The sequence below is a fragment of the Neopsephotus bourkii genome, unplaced genomic scaffold (assembly GCF_033783945.1).
Source record: "Neopsephotus bourkii isolate Nb327-2 ecotype Australia unplaced genomic scaffold, CSIRO-AGI_Nbou_v1 NB_1574, whole genome shotgun sequence".
NCBI classification, from domain to species: domain Eukaryota; kingdom Metazoa; phylum Chordata; class Aves; order Psittaciformes; family Psittacidae; genus Neopsephotus; species Neopsephotus bourkii.
The window spans coordinates 3,831,529-3,848,269 of NW_026902050.1; the positions used below are offsets into that span (position 1 = coordinate 3,831,529).

General features: G+C 41.5%; 1 protein-coding gene across 3 annotated transcripts in view; it reads right to left on the reverse strand.

Annotated features, from left to right (window-relative positions):
* The window catches only part of GPR149 (G protein-coupled receptor 149), a 75,635-nt gene that overhangs the window by 11,587 nt on the left and 47,307 nt on the right, over positions 1-16,741 (reverse strand). For 2 of the 3 annotated variants that reach the window (XM_061371561.1, XM_061371560.1), the window contains exons 1-3: positions 12,499-14,110; positions 11,309-11,501; positions 8,746-9,206 (exon numbers count right to left, since the gene is read on the reverse strand). In XM_061371561.1, the coding sequence (XP_061227545.1) occupies positions 8,746-9,206; positions 11,309-11,501; positions 12,499-13,467 (1,623 nt within the window). In that variant the 5' untranslated portion in view covers positions 13,468-14,110. Of the gene's footprint in view, positions 1-8,745; positions 9,207-11,308; positions 11,502-12,498; positions 14,111-15,580; positions 15,824-16,741 lie in introns of those variants that run through there. The other variant, XM_061371562.1, reaches the window with a different exon arrangement.

Genomic DNA, 16,741 nt, shown 5'->3' on the forward strand with positions numbered 1-16,741 from the left:
TCCAGTCCGGATAAGCACACAGTTTCCAGGATTTCCTGGTAATCTTTTGTTTCAGGGAGTAGATGATTCCATAGCAGTTAAATGAAAGCACGAACAATTCCATTCTCCAAAGACAGTTATCAATTAATACTTCATCTCTTGAGAACAAAGCTGACACTGTTCCAGAAGCAGATTCTTAACCAGGTAACACTTCTTAGCAACTGAAATCAAAGATAAACTGTTCAGAACCACATGACGTGAATGGTGGCTCAGGTAGCTCACAGCTCACTTGGGTTTTAAAGACAATAAACTGCTTTGCAGTAAGGCCAATGCAGGGAAGAAAGGAAATCCCTAAGAGCCTGAATTCCTACATGATCAAGGGGAAAAAGAAAATCTGCTTGGAGGGTTCTCCACTGCAACTAAGTTAGGAGATACCCTCTCTGACTATGCAAGAAGGCTGGGTACTTTTACTTTGATATTTAAACTTTGAACTGGTTGCCCAGACATAATTGCCTCGTGCCATCAGAGATGACGCAGAGGATTTGGGATATCCTCAAAAACTTTCAAATATAATAAAAAAACCTAATGGGAGACCTACAACCTCCTGAAGCAGCAACTGGAGGCCAAGTGGGACTCCCTAAGTCAGCTCCACTGGTTCTACACACCTGTGTTTCAGCAACGGACTCAAGACCAAGGCAGTCTTGTAGACTCTCCCTCATGATCCCTAAGTTTCAAATGCCATGAATCACAGGCCCTGGAATAAGGTAAGTGTAGTATTAGTGTTACAGCAAAGTAAGAGATCATATTAGAGTGTGTATCTCCATCTCTGGAAGAAGTGGGAGAGCTCAGATGTGAGGTCCCAAAATGGCAAGTGACTCTTCCAAGCCTGCGGACAGCACATTGGTAGAGCTAAGAACAGACAGCAGGTTTTGCTGTGTCCCAGTCCAACACCACTCCTATTGGGCCATGCTGCCTTCGAAACAGAAATATCAGCAATCTAAAGAAAGCTCTAATGAGTCTGAATTGCTAATTACTTTGGTGGAATACAGCTCTAGATGAAGAGTTCTATTTTTAGAATGTTTTCAGTAAGTATGTCGATGTTTCTTTCCAGAGACAATGTATTTTCTCTTTATTTTAAAACAGAGGCTTAGTCTTCCATTTCCTTACAAATAAATATTAGTTGCAGTAAAATTCATTACTGCAATGATTCGCCCTTTGAGAGGCTGGCTGCAGAAAATTTAGAGCTAATGGGGTATGACAAGATTGGACAAGCTAGGACAAGCTCAAGCTCACCTCAGATGACCTGAAATTTTGTCATTGTCCTGGAACAAATTAGTAACATAAGTGCAACACAGGCATCTAAGGTAAGAATACTTCCACCTATGTGCCGGAATTTCAGTACTCGGTTGTCTGGGGCTGAAGTGAGTGAGTTCAACAGAAAGTCCTTTAATATTCCACGAATAATGCATATGGCACCTTTAGAGACATCCTGCAATATGGCTGCAGCACGGACAGAAGCACAGAAGGCACCCCACTTTAAGGCCACACAGATGAGTCCAGCATTCTCCTTACTTCTGGGCTTCACAGACAGCATGTGCCATGAGCTTCACTTTCTGTATAACTGCTGACTTCCTATAGAAGAAGTCAGTATTGCAGAAGACAGAAAAGGACTATTAGGCTATATGTGGTGGGTACAGAAATTAAGAGCTTGCGATGTCTGGTCTAGCTCTCTCCACTATCTTGTTACCAGGAAGCAGTCACTCTTTGTACAGATGATTTGCTGACATTCATTCTCTTTATTGTAATAGCTGCAAAACTGGGCATTACCCTTTACACCAGACTCCATGAAGTTTATTTGACATGGCGTGCACTACCAGTCCTGAAAAAAAGTTCTGGGTTCATTTGCAAACATCATATAACCAGGCTTTCTGCTGAGCTGCAGATATCGGGACGTTAAACTGAAATGGTGTTTCTGCTGACTAGAGAAATCTAATGAACAAAAGTATGTTGAAGAACAGCACAAATCTTTAAAAAATTGAGAACACAGCAGCCTAGAATGTAATGGCTTTATAGGAAAGGGGTCAAAATTGCACTGCTTTTCTAACCCATGTTCCATTAAGTGACAGTAGGGCCAATGATCCCTAGGGTACAAGGATCCCTTGGTCAGGGTGATATTGATTTTGTTCATAGCATTGTCTGTTCTCTCAGAAAAGGAACACTGATAGACACATCAGTGCAGCTCTCTGCAGAACCAGTTCCTGTAGAAGTCTCTGACACAGTGTCACTGGTCAGCTCCACAAGGTTTGTTTATCCTCATTACAACTCCATGGCCCTGATTTTTATTTCTTTTCTCTAGTTCCACGTGTGCATGTCTACTTGTATCTGGCATACATTAAAACCTGTTTAAGCAACAGATCTGAAAGCTGTTGCTTATTTATCTGAAACAGACAGAATAAACAGCAGGCATAGGATGACAGCTGCTTCACAGATGGGCGCCAGCCAGAGGAAAGTGCTATGGGAGCTTGCCTATGTTCAGCCTTGGCCTCTTGGGGAAACATTTTTCTCCTGCTAATGCAATTTAACAGAGTGCCAAGTGCAGTTTAACTGCAAGCAGAGAGTCAGCAAGCATTGCAAGGGCCGCACCACTTTGTCCCACTTGGAGCAAAGTTAGAAGATGGTGGTGAAATGCTACATTGATTTTCCAGCTGAGGGAACACCGGCTGCAGGAAGATACCAAACAAGAACATCAGGGCAAACCAGCATGGGTATAGTTGCATAGGCCAGTGGAAAGCAAATCTCATCATGTCTATTAATAACGCAGCTTCTATGCTGTGCCTGGTGTTTCTGGAATATTTGCACCTTTCCTGTCGTGAGAAAGATCCTGTGTATTTATCACCACTAAAAACACTGCAACTGCAGATGTACAGTGCTGACTCCTCTTAAGTGAAAAAATTTACACAGCTTTGCCCCTTCTCTTTGCAGGGCATGTAAATAGGTTCTATACAGAGTCTCTTGAAAGAGTTTTCTTGAGGCAACCCATATATGAAGTATCAATTCAAAATTAAAAAAAAAAAAATAGTCAGAAAGGGTATAATATATTACAAGCCTGGGAGGTTTCTGTTGCCTGAAGGCAGTTAGTATAGGAAAAAAACAACATTACATATTTACACTAAGTCTCTTTAGGAAAGGGAGATACAGTGGTATTCTATAAGATGTTAAAGGTATCTTTCAAAAATGCAGCTGAGCAAGAGTTAGAAATGAGAAGCACCATTTTTTCTCTCTCAATTACAGCTAGTCTATACAGGTATTGAATAAAACCCACTGCCTCATTCTCCTTTCATCCCACTTTTATTCCAGAGAAATCACTTTGCTATTCCAACTCTTTACTCACAGAACAGATGATGAAGAGACAACCAGCTACGGCATCATTACTATCATTCCATCTTCCAAGTAGCACACAGCTTCAACAAAAAATCAAAGGCATGGCATGTACTGTCTGGCACCCTACTCAAAAGGCGCTAAACTGATACCTTCAGTTGGCATGGTATTTTCTAGATTTGATTGAATTACAGAATCACAGAATGGTTTCCGTTGAAAGGACCTTCAAGATCACCTAGTTCCAACCCCCCTGCCATAGCAGAGATGCTTCCCACTAGACTAAGCTGCTCAAAGCTCCATCCAATCCGGCCTTGAACACTTCCAGGGATGGGGCAGCAACAGTTTCTCTGGGCAACCTGTTCCAGTGCCTCATGACCCGCACAGGGAAGACTTTCTTCCTAAATTCTAATCTAAATTTCCCCTCTGTCAGTTTAAAGTCATTACTAAAGTCGTTAGTCATCTCCTATCCTACCACTACTTGCACTGCTTTACTATGTGGAAATTCAGCATTTAAGGACACATTTACTACATCACTTAACAGCTAAGCTGAAAATGCATGTGCAAATGCCAGTATTCTTCCTCCTACTGCAAGTTATTACAAGCAGTTCTGCCTGTTGAAAAGAAAGCTGGAAGTACTCTAATAGAACATCTATATTTATTTCTGTGATCAAGCATTTATAGTCTGAAATTACTGAAGATGAGGAAATTTTATCCTGTTAGGATAATAATCCATTTCTTTTTAAGGTTTGGTACCTTCTCCCAGTTGCCTAGTTTACTTGACAATTTAAGCAGAATTACACAGCTAATACATGCTAGGGAAAGACTCCTATTTTAACCAAGGAGAAATAGAGAGTGATGAGGGGAAAGTGACTTTTCTTAGATACTTAAGGGACTTACAGCTAGGATAAATTACAGATAGGATAGGATAAATTACAGATAGGACAGCTTTCAACTTACTTAATGTTTGGCCCAAATTTATCTTTTCATCCAACATAAATTTGAGAAATGCATTAGAGTTATTTTTAATATGCTTACTGGGGTTGCATATTCTGCTCTTTTTCATCAGCAAAGCAAATGTCAACACTCTGAATCTCTGGAAACTCATGCTGAATGTCAGAAACAGTAAGATCTGTAACTCAGAAGCCTTGAACTTTTAGACCATAGCAGTCTTAATGCCTGGCAACTGTACACTGGGTTGTAACTTGGAAGAGGTCAGAAAAGCATGAATTGGGATTCCTTGTAGTGCAAGCAGTGGAGAAGTATGTCCCAGAGTGACAAATAAAGCCATCCACATGTAGTCTTTACCAGCTGCTTCACAGAAAAGCTTGTACCTGCTGTAATGGAAGTCACAGGTCTAGGAATTTGAAATCTCCCACAGGAGCTGGGAAAAGGAATTTTTTATGTTTGTTTTTAAACGCCATCTAGAAACTACTGGAAGGAGAGCCACAAGGAAATGGCCACAAGAGTACCCACTGCAAGGACAAAGCTAGTGACATACTGACTTTATTAAATGGACTATACATGGCATCAAGGGGTTAGCACGAAATAGTAGACTAAAACCAGGTTGAGTCATTTTCTTTTGCCCCAAAAATGCAGTAATTCATCACTACACAGTGCAACAGAGTGAACATCTGATTTTCATGAAAGGGATCATCAGTTAAATTTGAAATATCAAACAAATTCCTACTTTGACTCAAAGAATAAACTTGTATTTATCAGAGGGAGAGGGGATTCCCTTATTTAGATATAAAATACATCTTCTGATTCCTCCCTATGTACGTACCAAAGGTTGAGAACAAGTTGGTCTAGCTGTGAAGTCAGCCCTGCTTGGAGTAGGAAGTTGAATGAAGTTGAATGAGGTGACTTCCAGAGGTGCTTTCCAACCTACGGCCTTCTGCAGCTCCTCTCTTGTGGACTTCACACAGGCTTTTATGCCACTCCCACTGACTGCAATGCCAAGTGTCTCCTGAGTTCTACAGTGCACATTCAAACCCTCAGAACCCAGTGAACACTTAGCCAGGCAGAATGGCTTTGGCTTGTGACTTCATCGTGCTCCAATCTCTGGCCTCCCGCATCAGCTAAGGGTTGTAGAGAAAGGAAGGGCTGGAGTTCTAGGTATTAGCAGATACCAGAATTCTAATGAACAGGGGGAGATTGCGCTGACTGAAGAGTTCACTGAAGTGACACCTTGGAAAGATTAACAGAAGCCATAGTTCTATAGAAGATCCTACAAATGCATGATGGTTTACCTAGTCCAGCCAACGTGCTCCAGAAGGCAGGGTTCTCATAACCCGAGCAATGTCAAGTCCTTCTCTCCCATTTGGACTTTAAAATTCAACTTCTTTAAACATTGACAGAATAGCTTGGGAAAAACTAAGCCTTCCACGAAAATTACTGACCATCTTCTGTTGCCCTTGAATAGGGCATAAACATGCAACTATGCTGCCTGGAAACATGTTTCTCAGATTTAAAGAGGCTTCTGCTTATTTTAGTGGAGGCACTTAGAATCGCAGAATCATGGAATCGTTAGGGTTGGAAAGATCATCTAGTTCCAACACCCCTGCCATGGGCAGGGGCACCTCACACTAAACGATGCCACCCAAGGCTTCATCCAACCTGGCCTTGAACACTGCCAGGGATGGAGCATTCACAACCTCCTTGGGCAACCCATTCCAGTGCCTCACCACCCTAACAGGAAAAAATTTCTTCCTTATATCTGATCTAAACTTCCCCTGTTTAAGTTTTAACCCATTACCCCTTGTCCTATCAATACAGTCCCTAATGAAGAGTCCCTCCCCAGCATCCCTATAACCCCCCTTCAGATACTGGAAGGCTGCTATGAGGTCTCCACGCAGCCTTCTCTTCTCCAGGCTGAACAGCCCCAACTTTCTCAGCCTATCTTCATACAGGAGGTGCTCCAGTCCCCTGATCATCCTCGTGGCCCTCCTCTGGACTTGTTCCAACAGTTCCATGTCCTTTTTATGTTGAGGACACCAGAACTGCACACAATCCTCCAGGTGAGAAACCCCTTTAACAGGCAACTGATACTTCATAGTCTGTGTGTCCACTGAAGGACAGTGGGAGAATAACTGCTTCCATACAATGCAGGAAACAGCTCTCCCCAAATATAAAATCATCCTCCTGAGCATTTAAGTTTTCAGCCAAGTGTTTATTTCTCAGAAGAGGGATACACACTCTTGTTTCTTTCAATGTCACAGTCCTAGAGAAAAACTAAAAATACACTTTTTCCTATGGCCAGTATGTATGAGCTTCCCACTGTGCAAATACAGCAGAAGAAAAACAGTGGTTTTGTCACGCACTACAAAAGCTCCTGAAATTTAATCAAATAAAATGAAAAGACAACTTCAAATAATATTACTATTATTACTCAAATAGTAATAAAATATTTTTAAACTACTTCAGCATTCTTTGGTTTAGTCCTTTTGCATATACTTCCTGATTGCTTATGCATAACAAATTGAAAGCCAATACTGACTCCTTTTGTATTCCACCAAGGGAAACTTCCAAAGGTGAGCAGGCAGAACTAATATTTTAATTGCCTTAGAGGCAATTTGCAGAAGCTATGTGAATGTGGGACTATATCACCTAGAAAACATGAAAAATGCACGTACATGTATAAAGATCTACCTTGATTTATCTTGAAAATAGGGATGTATCTATGTTGCCAGAAGACCATTATATACACTATTTATACAGACCAAAATAATGTACTGGAGCGTAAATGCCATAGCACAGGAAAGGTGTAGAGAGAAGGAGCAAATAACTGCATGATACAGTATATTACCTCTCCTCACTCCTTAGGCAACTCTGAGATGCTTTTTAGAGTCCACTATATGATGAAAGCAGCACATACATTCCACAGGGATCAATAGCTGTTGCTCATTTCAATTTCCACTACAGAGATCACACTGCAGGCTCACTCGGTGCCTAAAGCCAGCTTTCAGCCTTTGGTTCATAACCATGAGTTTGTGCGAGACAGAAAACCCTCATACTCATTGCCTGGTGACAAGGAATGGCTAACAATCCCTCCATTCATTAAGAACATTAAACCTGCAGTAACTGTTGTGACTTTTTTCCCCTTAAACAAAAACTCATTATAGAAAACAAAAGTAAAGCTCATCAGTTCTTCTTTAAGCCTATGCTCTTACATGAGATAATAGCTGTCCTTTTGCTGGATCCAGTTTCATTCTGCTATTCTACAAACAGCAGTTTGAGGCAATTCTCTCTCATAACTGTCCTTTAATAGTGAGCCCAGCTCTAGCCAGAAGTCAGTACAGACCCTCCCATATGGGCAGTAACAACAACGTTTCTCATAGCAGAACCAAAATGACTCCAAGCTGAGGAAATCAGTGATCCCGCTGTTTCTGATGTGCCACTATCAGTACAGCAAGGAGTAGGTAAATGAAGACTCTGCGCTAGGAACAGGCCATAGTCCTGCAATAACTGAAAATAAAACCCAACTTTTGTATCAATGGTGGCACATTCAGCAGGACACCCCTCTTGGTTAGAGTTACATTGCAAGACTGGAGCACTCTCTATTAATTTTAGATGGTACGTCCTTAAATTCTATAGTTCTTGATATTCCCTTTCTCCCAAGTTGCGGAAAGCTCTGTTAGATTCAATACAATGTACAGCAAATATGAGAGAGGAGACAGAGAACCTCTGCACAAAGAACTGCACAAGCTGAGATTACAGGCACTTTTACCAAGTCTTTCAACTGAAGCGCAAATGTATTAAGGCTCCACCTTCACCTTTCCCTTCTGAAAAGCTTCTGAAAACTGAGAAATTTCTCAGAATTTCTTCTTCCCAATAACTATTCACAATCTAAAGGAAAAGGATGAATGATATAATATTTGGGATATTTTTGCTTGAATCTAAAAGGAATCTTTGTGCCCAGATTGAAATCTGCACTTCTCTGTGGGACTTATCATTCATGCTGGGCTTTGCAGTTCTCTTCTTTCCCCTACCCAAAATGTTAGCATGACAAAAAAAGTCCCCAGATGCTTGGAAATACTCTTGAAAATGTAATTGTTTTTGAAAGAAAATTCCTATTCATTAAGACAAATTAACATAAGTCATACTGAATTCTTACTATATAGAGATCATGCAGCTGCACACAAAATTGTCATTATAATAATTAAATACCCATGATTAAGATGGCAAGTGAGAAATTATTGCAGGATCAGTGTCTGCAAATAGGTGTGCAGTTACTAAAATATACAATGCTAAGTATGATTTTTACTAAAAGTAACTAAAAGTTCCAATAGGACTAATAATAATTTTAATGTAAGCAAAAAATATTCTTTTTTTTTTTTTTTAAGGTAATTCTTATTATCAGAAAAAAACAAGGGCAAATAAGTATTCTACCTGCCGAGGGGTCCTTTCTGATTTACTCCTGCACCATTCCCAATCTGTGAGCTCAGGTTTACGGTTTTCCTCCTGCGACAGCCTCCTTTCTGGTCCTTCAGAGAAAGCTGACTGCTCAGTATTTCTGCCCTCTTCTCTGTCAAGGGTTCCCCACTTGTCAGGAAGGAGGAGTTTGGTGCCCCAATCCTTGCTGGACTCCTGCCTGGCCACTGGTCCTGGTGGGACATCCTGGGAGCATTCCGCCAGGGCCAGGATGCTGAATGCTTCTGTCCCACAGTGGTGGAGGTCAGTGCTTCTGCTCCCAGGTTCTTTAGAGTTATTGGTGTCATCACTCACCAGGTTGTGACAGGATGTAGACTGACCATCCCCACTGTGGTGGTGGTGGTGATTTTCATGGGAGATTTTGTAGATTCCATAACCTTGCTGGAATGACAGGTTGAATTCGAAACCTCTACGTTTGGCTAAGCAGAAAAGGAAGAAATGTCATATTAAAGAGTCAAAACCAAGGAAAAAAATGAGATTACATACAGAATGAAAACTACATTCTAATACATGGAATATATTATTTAATTACTGCTTGAAACAGACGATTTTCTATTAATAAAATTTTTTTAATATTCTCCATTCTAAATTCAATCCTCCATCTGATCTTTCACAGTAATTGAACAATTCAATAAAAATTCTCTATCAATATTTATACTCTTTCATTCTGCCTCTGGGGATCACAAATCACCTGAGATCTTTCCTTTTCCCCCTTTTCATCTTACTTTATGTAGTAAGTGAAAGTGCCTATTATTTAATTAATAAAATAATATTCCCACCAAAAATTTCATGCTAAATTATAAAATGAAAGGTATGAGGATATGTTTATACAACCTCTACCTCTATTTAACATTGTGTGCTTAAGAGATCATAAATAATTATGGGTTAAATTCTGACCTTAGCAGTCACTGCATTAAAAGTTGATAATAGTCTTCAGCACAAGTATCTACAAGTCACAAATTTATTTTAACTAATTTTATAATTGTTATTTTTGTGTCTGTTGTACATTTATCTCTCTAAGAATCACTATTAAATACAACTGAAATAAACTCCCTTCTTGGTGAACTGCAGTCATCCCCTCTGGGAAAGCAGTTAAAATGGCATCAGACACAGTAGCTTTCCTTCTCCCTAAACATGCAGTCAATGTCAGGGATTCATCCACCAATGTTAGAAAACATTCACTCCAGAGAATGGGAAACAACACCAGATCCTCAGGGGCATTTAGCTCTTCACTCTTGCAGTTGGACTAGATGATTCTTGTAGGTCCCTGCCAACTGACTATTCTGTTCCTCCAGCAGGTTTTACAAAGAGGCCCAGACCAAAACAGGGCTTTAGAAGATTCCAAAGTTATCAGTGAAGGTCTGACATCCTCTCTTACACCAAGGTAAACTTCATTAAGTTTTCTGTCCTGGGTTCAGTAGTAGGGGTCATTTTTCTCCTTCTTAGCAGCTGGTGTGTGTTGTGTTTTTGACTTTCAGCCTGGGAACAGCGCTGATAACACCGATGTTTTTAGTTTCTGGTCAGAATGTTTACTCTGACCAAGGACTTTGAGTCTCATGCTCTGCCTGGGAGGAGGGGAAGGTGGGAGGAAGCAGAAACAGGACATTTGACCCAAACTAGCCAAAGAGGTATTTCCATACCACAGCACATTATGCCTAGGATGTAGAACTGGGGGCAGTTACCCGGAAGGGCGAGATCACTGCTCAGTCAGGCTGGGTATCGGTCGGCATGTGGTAAGCAGTTGTATTCTCTTCCCTGGTTATTTCCCTTATCATTATTATTCTTGGTGGTATCAGAGGTGGTTTGTGTTATACCTTAGTTACTGAGCTGTTCTTATCTCAACCCATGAGAGTTACATTCTTTCTTTTCTCCTCCCCATCCCTCTGGGAGCTGGGGGCGGGGGAAGGGGAGACGTGAGACAGAGACTGCATGGTCTGATTTGTGGCTGGGCTTAAACCACGACAAACATGGAGAAATATTTTTTGGCAAAAACAGTATAGAAGCTCCTCAGCTTTCAATAAGCAGCATAAACGTGCTGATACATAGGCCCCTGTCATAAATCGTGTCCTTTGCCATTTGATTATTTATGTTGCTGGGACTTCTGGTTAGTACAAGCAATAGTTCCTCTCCTTATAACCTGCTTGCAGTAAGCATGTTTTTTTACCCCATCACATTAAACATGCTTAGCATGTTCCATGTATTTGATTAGTGAAGTCAGAATTTGGTAGAGACATCTTTCCCAATGTAGGTGAGGAGAGCAAAGCTAGGATTCAGAGTCCATCAGACTCTGCTAGAAGATCTGGCAGTGAAATGGGAAAATCAGCCAAGCTCCTGTGCCTCAGCATCTACCATTTACATCCAACTGCCTCATATTAATGTCTCATACACTGTTATGAATAATATCTATATAATTCAGGTAAATGATTTCAAGGAGTACAAAGTCCTGCTATGAACACTAACTTCTTATTCTCTTTATTACAACAAGAAAAATCCCAGCGGCATGTCAACCTTCTGTACTTACTTCTGAATTCTTCTGAAGACATTGCATAAGAATTCCTCCTGCAGTTAATGATGCAGCCACAGGGCAGGTGGATCCAGTGTTCTGACATGGTGAATATTGGGGTGACTGTGGCAGCCAGCAAAGTCAGCAGGAAACTAAGCGTCTCAAACGAAAGGCTCTGGAAACCAGTGATGTGCTGGACAACCATTTGTATCTGAAAGACAAAGCATTTTGAAATCTAAATTGCTTCAGGCACATTAGGTACTTCCAGGAATAAACAGAACATCACACTATGAATATGACACAACTAAAAGACATCAGTTGTCATTAGTGTTTGTTGAGCCTAATAATTTGGTTTCTAACCAGGAGTGGAGAAAACACACCGACAGAGGCTCTCCTCCTCATTCTGCATTTCTCAGAAAAACCTTTGCTTAAGTTAAATATTGATGCTTGGCGCTATAAAAAAGCAGCACACAATCAGACACTGCTAGCTCAGTCTCTCCTGTGTGCTGCTGAGAAACCCTAACTTCTGACGGGGAACAGGAGAGATAACTTAGCACCACACAGCGCTGTGCGGCAGATGCTCCATGATGCTTCTCTTTCTCTTGACAGAAGTTTGAATGCTGAATTTGTACAGATCCCAAGGACAGGGGTAAACCCCATTTTCTGGGTTCAAAACAGACTTCAGTTACACATGAATGTACCTATTCCCAAATATACCAGTGCATGCACATGGACAGCACTTCCCCTTTCCTCCCCCCATGCTACAGAGATTCAAAAGATGCAAGCAAACATCAATTTTCTAACAAACTCCTATTTTTTTAACCAGTCTGGCAAAGAATGTGACTCACAGCTGTGATGAGGGACAGAAGAGGTACCTTAGTACAATTCACAGATCCCAGAATGATGAACAAACACTTGTCAGACAGCTGGCAGTACAAAAGGGTGGATCTTATTCATCCCTTTATTCAGGTGATACAAATGATGTAGTGATAGGGTAACGTAATGCCGAATCAGGCTCTGCCAAACCCACTGAAAGCCAGTTAAATCCACATAGTGACAAAGACCTGCTTAAAAAGACTTTTGCTGGCACAGACTATGATGAGCAACTGCAATGGCTACTGTTCATCTGTTTCAATACACGGCACACCAAATCACACCCCATTTAAAAGTAAGCAAACACTAGAAAGAAAAGCAATCTGACAAGTTACCATCATTGGAAGCCAGAGGATGACTTTTGTCAATGCAAGAATCAGTGAGAATCGTTTCTGGGCAAAGCCCACCATGAAGCTTCTGCTCTGTATGTTGCTCATGCAGTGGTGCTCAAGTGCACTGCTTCCAGCCACACCTTTTCTAAAAACTGCCTCCAAGACTGGACATGTGTTTTGGAAATGCCTCAGAGTTTTATCCACAGGGTCCACTGGTGACAGAGATGGAATAGCAGTACTGCAGCCTGCAGGTGTCCCAGGGGTTATATAGCCTCCAGAGACTTCCTGGTAATCCCCACATAATAGCTGCTGCTCATCGGAGCACAACAGCTGGTAAGTTAGAGGAACAGACAGCACTGTGAGAAGGCAAAAGCACAGTGAGTAGACAATAAATAAAAACAAGATGTAGGAACTGGCACAGTCAGTGAAGCAGCCCCAGGAGGTAGGGATGTACTTGCCCCAGCCACAAAGAGGCAAAATGCAGATGAGCAAACTGACAATCCAGATGGTAAGAATGGCCCATACCATGTTCACTCGTTGCTTGGAAGTGCTGCAGCTCATTGTCTCAGTTTTGCTGATGGTGTAAAAGTTGTAAGAAACTATAAGAGATCCTTTCAGGTTGCTAGAAATGCCCTGGAATAAATATATAAGAGCTGAGGTGGTGCACAGAGGCTGGGGGAGGACATCACTTGACCACTGGGTGAGCATGAAAATAATCACTGGCACAATGCTGATCAAATCATCTATTGACAAAGAGGTCACAATCATTGAAACTGTGGTTCTGGTTTGTATTTTCAGCAGGGAAACTAGTGAATAAATGCTGCCCAGAAGTGCTGTGAATGCAATGATAAAAGTCAAGCAGAATAGAAAAACATTCAAAGTTCTCTGCTCGTGAGGCTTATCCATAATGCTATGATTTTCAGTGAAGGAGCTCATCCCACTAAGTGACAAATTACTGGGTATTACCGACATTGTCCTTGGCAAATCTTTTCCTCTGCCTTCTCACCGACTCTCCAAGTTTTTGCCAGCTGAAATCAAGACTGTTAGCTCCACGTATCAAGTTTCTTTGTTTCACAAGTTTCTTTCTTTTCCTAGACCCTCTTTCATGGCATCTGATGAATAAATATTCAGGTGAAAGCACCCTTGATAACCAGAACAACTCATGCTCTTGAAAAATCAGGCAACAATGAAGTATCAAAGGTGCTGAGGAAGAAAAAAAAAAAGCAATTCTTCAAAATCCTGTAAGTACTGGAAGATGGTTAATTCAGGTTCTTCAGGCAATAACGAGCCATTCAGTTTTGACAGGTATCAAGCAAGGTGCCTTACTCACGAGTTCAGCTGAAATGAAGGCAGAACATCAGGTATGTTCAAGCTTTAGTAGCTCAGGGAGAAACAACAGAAATGAGAGGCTGCTGGATTCACCCTGTGCTGCTCTGAGCTGCAGGAGGGAGGAGTCAGATGCAAGCAGTATAGCACAGCCAAGGGGAGTGAGTATCTTCTAGGAGGGAACTGCCTCGGCTGGATCAGAGGACTGAAACAGTGCCCCTGCTAAGCCACACCTCCAGGGCTGACACTGAAATCCAATGCAAACACTCAGATCTGATGTCAGCTGTAAATGTCATTCCCGTAAAGCCCAGGAGGGCTGCTCCAGGGCTGTGTATCACAAGCTTAGCAAGGGGAAAAGCCGCAAGAGCCTTTTATGACGATGAAGCAGAAGTGGTGTGTCTGCTCTGCATTTTTGTATTCCTACTCCCACTGTGTGTGTGTGGATGTGCATACACTGCACATGGATGCTAACTGTGTAGTTACTTACTGACATCCTTTCATTAACGACAGGTACCTGCCATGCACGTTAGCCAGGTGGTGCCTGCCTCTGTGGTATCTCAGCTCAGTCTGGGGTTTGTAAAACTTCAATTCTCCGCATGATTCAAATTCTGACTGTCTGCTTTAGTTGAACATAGGGACAGAATCACAGACAAGTGCATTCTGGCACATTATGAATGTTTTCTCCTGAGGAAGTGCAATACTGGTGAAACTTACAAGGTGACAAAATTTCCCACACCCAGATGTTAAGTGGACAGGTAAGTGCAATGCAGTTCTCTTGGAGGACTCCGCCTCCCCTTTCTTTTTGTCAGCACTTTGAGTTCAAATACACGATGGGGCTGCAGGACAAATATTTTCTGATTAAGGGTAATACTGTAAGGCTGTTGCAGTTACTTGCTATCTGAGTAACATTACAAATCCAGTCAGATAGAAGTCTGTGTAATTAACAACCTGATCTTTGCTCAGTTCTTCCCACTTTTAAATGTGTCCGTTGTGTCAAGCCAAGAGCTGGACTGCCCGGGTGTCTTCCCTCCTGACTTGGCAGGGCAGAGTTGGAGGCAGAGACTTTCAGAGGTGCTGGAGTCCCAAATGGAACAGGCAGTGGAAGAGAATGCATGGTTGCAGCTATATTGTGTGACAAGAGCCTATGATACAATGATCAGAGCTAACAGCAATGACAACTTACATGAATAGCCCCTCCTTTACTTCTCATCTCCAAGCTCCCTTGCCATGGCACCAGAAGGGTTTATGCCCCAAACAAGGCTGGCTCCCCCAGTCAACCCTACATGCCCTGTAGAGCCACAGAACTGTCCTCAGCGCAGGACCTGTTGATAAGCCATGCTCCTCCTTTTCAGCCTGACCAGGAGCCTTTGACTCTCCATTCTCCCTTTCACATCACAGCTGTCTCTCTTCTGAGCATTCTTTATTATTTCTCAGGACCAACTGCCAATCCTCATGTTAGAAATTTGCAAGAGGACCATCCATCCTGTCCTCCACATAAGGTACAGTCATGGATCTGGCCTTTAACTGTACAGGATTTAACTTGGCTTTTGTGTATTATATGGTCTGTTGTACTACTGACTGTTGATCTGTGCTGTGCCAGCTAAAGGCCAGGGCTCATTTCCTTCTTTTCACAAATCAGTCACCTCTGCACCTGCTGGTCAACTTTAAAATAAGAACAGTGCTCTAAATATTAGATTAACAGTGTGAGTCTCATCAGAAGGACAGTCAAGAGGTAAGAAGAGAAAGAAGCATAATTTACCCTTGTTTGGTAAATATTTTAGCCTGGTTCCCTCAGGAAACACATGAGAATGCTGCCTGAGTGTGGATATATGCATGTAGATGATCCTTTCTTCCTCACTTCCCATCCCTCAATTTCTTTTGACAAAATGGTCATTTTCATCTCTATCTGAAGGCATCAAAGCTATGAAGTTCCCACAAGCTTTATGAAAATCAGCAGCTGATCAGAGGAGACAGGTCACAGCAGGCTGCACCAGAGTTCCCTCTTCACCAAAAACTAGTAAATACAAAGCAGAGGCTTTATAAATGTCCCAACCATAAAGAAAGCTTCAGCTGAAATTTCTATTAATCTGGATGCTAAACTGCAGGAAACCAGCTTTCTTCACTCTGGCATATCTTAGTGCTTCCTGACACATGATCAGTTATTTTCATTCTTAAATCCCCTGTTTCCATTGCCTGTGTCATCTTCATTTGCTCTTGCAACATTACTGTCGGGTGCTTAGAAACAATTTTAATGATGTTTTGGAAATTATTTTCCCTACTTTGGAAATTTTTTTCTCCTGCATGCTGAGTCATTATGTATCCTTAGTCCTGTATCCTGTATCCCGAGTCACTGGATGTCCAATAGCCCTGACAGCAGACATTAACAACAAATACTCTGAAAGTCCCCTAGCACAATTCTCTTCACATACTTTACTGCCCTTGCTTTCTTGGCTGTGCCTCCATATTTCTCTGTAGCTTTTTGGACACTTCATTAAAAGTAGTCCATTCTGTGCCTTGCATTTGTATCTGGAATGAAATGTTCATGAGTGACGTTAAGAAGAAACTAACTTTTATTTATAGACATACCCATCCAAGGCAAATAATGTATTATTCACTTCAGTTTATCTTCCCACAGAATGTATTTTATCATATGAACTGCACCTTGCCAATCTCTGTGGCAGTTTTTACCATAACTTACAATGTGGCGAAATATTCCTTCCTCTGGTCATTTCATAGTTAAAGACTGAAGATCTCAGGAGGGATGAATTCAAGCTTCCCTTATTATTTATCTTTCTTTAACATGACTGATACATTCCAATAAAATATATACAGAAAGATCAGTTTCATCTTAAAACTGAAGAGACAATTTGGTTGTAGTAAGAAACATGTGACTCTACAGAGGAGTACGATTTTCCACACA